The sequence below is a fragment of the Cystoisospora suis genome (assembly GCF_002600585.1).
Source record: "Cystoisospora suis strain Wien I chromosome Unknown contig_2075, whole genome shotgun sequence".
NCBI classification, from domain to species: Eukaryota; Apicomplexa; class Conoidasida; order Eucoccidiorida; family Sarcocystidae; genus Cystoisospora; species Cystoisospora suis.
Genome location: NW_027154874.1, coordinates 14958 through 20745, shown reverse-complemented (window position 1 = coordinate 20745; position 5788 = coordinate 14958). Strand labels below are relative to the sequence as shown.

At 40.6% G+C, this 5788-nt stretch overlaps 1 protein-coding gene across 1 annotated transcript in view; it reads left to right on the top strand.

The window, feature by feature from the left end:
- The first annotated feature begins 542 nt into the window (after positions 1-542).
- The window catches only part of CSUI_004446 (dead deah box helicase domain-containing protein), a 10197-nt gene continuing 4951 nt past the window's right edge, over positions 543-5788 (top strand). Inside the window, exons 1-5 of the mRNA XM_068064637.1 lie at positions 543-806; positions 1519-1753; positions 2550-2785; positions 3668-3809; positions 4675-4858. Of these exons, the coding sequence (XP_067923388.1) occupies positions 690-806; positions 1519-1753; positions 2550-2785; positions 3668-3809; positions 4675-4858 (914 nt within the window). The 5' untranslated portion in view covers positions 543-689. The remainder of the gene's footprint in view (positions 807-1518; positions 1754-2549; positions 2786-3667; positions 3810-4674; positions 4859-5788) is intronic.

Here is a 5788-nt window from a genome sequence, read left to right as displayed (position 1 = left end):
TTGCTTTTCTTTCTCTTCTCTTTCTTCTTGGCTCTCTTGCTTCTCCATATAAATAGATAGATAGATAGATGCGTTCTTTGCATACATGTGTGTATAGTAAGGAGAACACACATCCATCTCTCTATATATGTAGATATACGTATATATATCTGTATATATATGATGTGTTTCGCTCTATGTAGGGTGACGCTTTTGAGTGTATATATCTATATCTCTGTATATATTTATACATTCCTTTGTGTATATCATTCCAGGATACATGAGCAAAGTCTTAATGCATATATATATATATACCTTCGTATATAGATGTGTATAAACGTAGCGGAGATTCGAGCCAAGAAGATGAAAAGAAGAGTGATAGAGCAAGAAGGAAAGAGAGAAGAAGAAATTTCTTCTTGTCTTTTTTGTCTTCTTTCCGATGTTTCTTTCATCCTTGTAGGCTATTGTGTAATCCCTCGATAGACACTATACTTCTTCTTCTTCTTTTTTTTACATCGACCTCAACAGAAGCAAACAGAAAGAGAACCTCAGTCTCTCCACCACCTTTCTCTCTCACCTCCTTGTGTTGCCGTATTCTTTTCTTTCTGTCTTTCTTTGTGCAGAATTTGATAGGTTTATGTCGACAGCTGGATTCGGCGCAACTTCTTCCTTGTTTGATCTTCAACTTCTTTCGCCACGAAATTCGCAAGATGGGAGTCGGCATGGCTCGTCGTCTGAAGCAGTTGCAGATGGACAAATATTACGGGACGGAAGAAGCGGCTTATCAAACTAGACTCGCTAATAAAAAGCGAGCCGAACAGTATCAGGTACACGCCCTAGCACTCACACACACTAAAGAATGAGAAGAAAGACAAAAATGAGAAGAATAAGAAGAATGAGAAGAATGAGAAGAAAGAGAAGAATGAGAAGAAAGAGAAGAGAAGGTGGTGTATATGTGTGTAGGTGTGGATGTAGGGTCGTGTGGGGAGATAGATAGGAAGATAAGATAAAAGCGGCAATATCGACAAGAAAAGAGATAGAGAGAAAAGAGATAGAGAGATCTAGGCATTGAAGGTGTATGGAGTATGTAGATAGATATGTATGTGAAATACGATTGATAAGTCTTCCAAGGCCGCTGTTTTGCTCTTGTTGAGAAGAGAAGAGAAAGAAAACGAAGGCGCGTGCTAAAGGGCTATTGACAGAACAAGGAGAGTCAAACCGACAAGAAGAAGAATAAGGAGACAAAGAAGAAGATAGCATTCTCTCTTTCGTTCGTTCTTTTTGATCTCTCTCTTTCTCTCTTTCTTACTCCTATCTATCTATCTAGCTTTGTGTCATTCTTTCTTTCTATTTCCATTCCGAATGTGATGAGAGTACCAATACTTCTCACATGTCCCAAGCGAGACGCTCCCCAGTCGTCATCTCCGTCTTCTTCTTTTTCTTCTTCTTGACCTTTTCATGTTGTGTGTATCACTTTTTCTCTTCTTTTTCTTCTTGTTCTTTCTCCTCCTCTTCTTCTTCTTCCGTTACTCCTTTTAGGCTGCTTTAGCTCAGCGTGAATTGGAGGCGAAGCTTCGCGGTTTGTCGTGGCAACAGAGAGAAGCGCAAGGCATCGGCAAAGACGACGCAGGTGCAGGAGGCCTGGAAGATGAAGGGATACCTCCTCCTCCTATCGATATAGCGGAAGAAGTTGACGAGGAATTTTCTTTCGCTTCCATGAAAGCTATGGGAATGAATTTTGACGACGTTAAAAGCGCTATTGAAGAAGTCAAAAGTACGAAACACACAGAGAGACAGAAGAGAGAGACGAAGATCCGCGGATATCTCTTCTTCTTCTCTTCTTCTCCTCCTCCTCGTTCCAATCTGTTCTTTCCTCTTCTTTCGTCGGGCTCTCTTTGTCGATGCCTCTCTTCTTCTTGTCGTTCTTTCCTTCTTTTTTCTTTTCATGCAGGTGTCTTTGTCTCTTGTTTTCGTTTATCTCTCAGTGAAGAAGTAGAGGGAGGGAGGGAGATAGATGGCTTGGTAGATTGGTCGCTCTAAAGAAGGAGGGCTAGAGAAGAGCTGAAAGAATCTTCTTGTGTTGCTCTGGCGATCTTTAGGGCGAGGCATGTGTGTGTGTCCTTTTTAGGGCGAAATTTATACACTGTTTAGTTAAAAGATTCACGTCTACACACCCTCCCCTTCTCAACACATCTCTAGATACACACCGAGGCATAGACATACACATATAGATAGATAGATATTCAGCTGGTACACATGCATGCATACACAGAGTGGATCTACCTAGATAGATGGAGACACTAAAGATAGATGAATGTAGACAACTACTTCTACACAGATTGATAGTTAGAGAGATAGGTAGAGAGACAATTAAATAAAAGATAGATAGGTGCTGACAGTCGAGTTGTGAGTTTTTCCTTTGCGTATCTCTCTCTGTCTCCCTCTCTCTCTGTCTCCTTCTCACTCTGTCTCCCTCTCTCTCTGTCTCTGTCTATCTTTCGTATTATGTCTGTCCGTGTTTACTGTGTGTTATTTTCCGTGGCTGTCGTTTCATTTTCTTGTCTTTTCAGGCAAGGCGTCATCCGCAACAGATCACGATTTGGTAGAAGGCCTACGCCGAGGTGTGGGAATTTACGATGCGGGTCTCTCACGTACCTACAGAGAGGCAGTCGACTTTCTCTTTCGCATAGGCTATTTACGGGTGTGTATTTGCAGTAATGCTTTAGCTCTAGGTATGAATATGCCTTGTAAGACCTCCGTCTTTGCCGGAGACGCCTTCGTCCTCACCCCGACTATGTTCAAACAGGTATGCATGCTCTTCTTCTTCTCTATCATGATGACAGGATAGATGTCAAGATTTGTCTTTCTCTTTTTTTTTCTTCGTCGTTTCTTGGTCTTCTTCGTGAGCCAAAGAAGACGATCTATCCGCAGGCAGGGGGTGTGTGTCTTCTTTCATCTTGGAAGAGTCAAGGAAATCTACCTGCAGAAAAGGAAGAAACCCCTTGCTCTCAAGTGTATACATATCTATCTATCTAGCTATATATATGTATAGATGCAGGTAGATAGATGTGGATAGGTGTATTATGTCGTGATTGATCTAAGGGACGAGAGTCCTATATCAGCCATATGTCCTTGCTTTCTTTCGCCTCATATATAGAGATATATATATAGATAGATAGATATGTCAAGCCTCTCGTGACTTACGTGTATACACAGATCGATTAAAGATAGACTAACGGTAGATTGACTCTCGACAGATTGAAGACAGATATAGATCATCTCCTCTCCGTGACGTAGGTATGGGTTTATGATCTAGATAGGCTAAAGATAGATAAATAGATGTTGTATTTTTATCTAGTCAGCTATACGTCTTGAATTCTGGTGTACATACAGCAGCACAGATCCATTGTAGGCGTGTCTCTGTCTCTCTACAGTTTCATTAGGAGATGGATGATCTATCTCCGTAGAAGAAAGACAGAGGAAAGGAATGCTTGTATATGTCTATCTCTCTCTTTGTATAGATATCTAGGGTAAACTCTTTCTTCCCTCTCTTCTTCAGTCTTCCCTTGATCTCTTTTCTTTCATTCATTCATTCTCTCATTCTTTTGTGCTATCTGTCTTTCTCGTCTCTCTTTTCTTCATTTCTTTTCTCTGTCATCTTTTCTTTCTTTCTTTTTTCATTGTATAGTCAGGAGGTCGTGCCGGGCGTCGTGGCTATGATGCCGTGGGTTCGATTCTCTTCTGGGAAGTTCCGTTCAATAAGATCAATCGACTTCTCGAGGCGAGGCTTCCCGTATTCAGCGGAGACTTCCCTGTCACCCCTATGCTCAGTAGGTCGTTCTCTTCTTCTTCTTTGATCATCTCCTTCCCTTCTTCTCCCTAGTCTTGTTCTCTTTCTCTCTCTTTCTCTCTCTCTTCATTCGATTCCTTCTATACATATCTTGTGTACGTAAACCCTGTACTACCTTACTTTCAAGTATCTCTCTCTCTCTCTATATATATATATCTATATATATCTATGTATGTATGTCTCCATATGTCTATTTGTATGTATATAGAGAGATCTACATACGTAGGGGTGTGAGCGTCGTTTAGGAGTTTGCCGAAGAGGTGTGTCGGTAGATAGTTGTTCGTATATAAGGCGATTATCATGAGAATACCCCACGTATATTTTGAGGGCTATTCTAGTGGGACTGCTGACTAAGGTGAAAGAAAACTCTGAGAAAGAGCAACAGGAAGAAGAAGAATTTTGGATTTCATTGTAGCAGCAGTTTTGAGATAAGAAGGAGAAGCACAGGGGTAGGTAGTAGCTAAGGCTAGGAGGAGGAGAGTCTTCTTTAAGTCGTAAGGAGGTGTATGGAAGTCTTCGTAGACTCAGGCAGCATGTCGATCAGATCTACCCAAGTCGACAGTTCATCCAGAGGGGAAAGAAACACCTCTCTTAGCTCTCGGCGTCTTTTCTTTAGATCATGCATGACCTTTGAATGAAGTTCTGCCTTTAAGGTGTTTCTTCCTCTTCGCTCTCTACATACATATACACTGGTATGTCCTATCTCTCTTGAGTTCAAACGTATCCTTCATTTGTCTATCTTAAATCTATCTATTTATCTATCTTTATTCTATCTTTATTTAATCTCTCTTCATCGTTGATGTGTGAAAGTTTCCGAGGTCTATTTTTCTTCTTCTTTTCCATAGCGTTAAGATCTATGAGACTGTACGAGCAGCTTGAGAATCAAGAAGATCGACGTAAAGAAGAAGAAGCTCAGGTGTCTCTACAGCGGCTCTTCCTGCAGCCCTTGTTTTGTGTCTCCGCCGATAACGCTAAGCCTGTGCCCCAAAGTCTAGATCGGCTTCGATTCTATACACGCTTTCACTTCAGGTAAGAAAGACAACTTTTCATCTTTCTATCTCTCTTTATTCTTTCTTTCTTTCTTTCTTTCTCTCACTCTCTAGCTAAACAGCCAATATCTGCATGTAGAGGGTGTCATTTCTTCCTATGTAAGAAAATGACATGAATTGAAAAGTCTGAAGGAAAAGAAGAAAAGCAAAACAAGAGGTGGAAGGAAGGCGAATAAGACTAGGGGGCAGCAACGAAATTTCTGTTGCTTGTCGGGGCAGCTGTACATACACCGGACATGAGGTTACCAGCCATAAAACGGTAGGATTGTGTTTCCTGCTTATCTCTCAAGCTAGAAATGATCAAGGAGTTGAACTTGGATCCTTCAATGAGCTCTTTCTTTCTTTATCAATGAATAATAGTCTTCACTTCTCTGCTGTTTCTTTCTTCATTATATCAAAAGTCTTTTCTACAGCAGCACCAGCAGTGCACACATACACCGACGTACATACACATACATGCATGCGTATTCGTACATGCATATACATAGCTATATACTCTATATATGTATATGTAGATATATGCTGCTCCGTTGGTATCTATTGCCGTAGGCCATTGTTGTAGACAGAAAAAGTTCTCATGTCTATTCTTTCACTTCTCTTCCAGACACCCATAAAGAGATAAGCCACAGATAGATAGATAGATTACAAATAGATAGATCTAGATAGGCTACAGGTAGACAGATAGGTATATAAATCGAAGATAGATGAAGGATAGATTGATAGAATAAAGATGGAGAACTCAGGTAGATGATAGATGGAGGTTATCTCTGTGTTGCTCCTTTGTGTTGAATTTTCTTATGTCCTGTCTGTCTCTCCCTCCTCTTTGTTGTCTTCTTCTTTTTTCTCCACTTTCCATTCACTCACTCATTCATTCATTCTTTTCTTTCATTCTTTTCTTTCTCACTCTTTC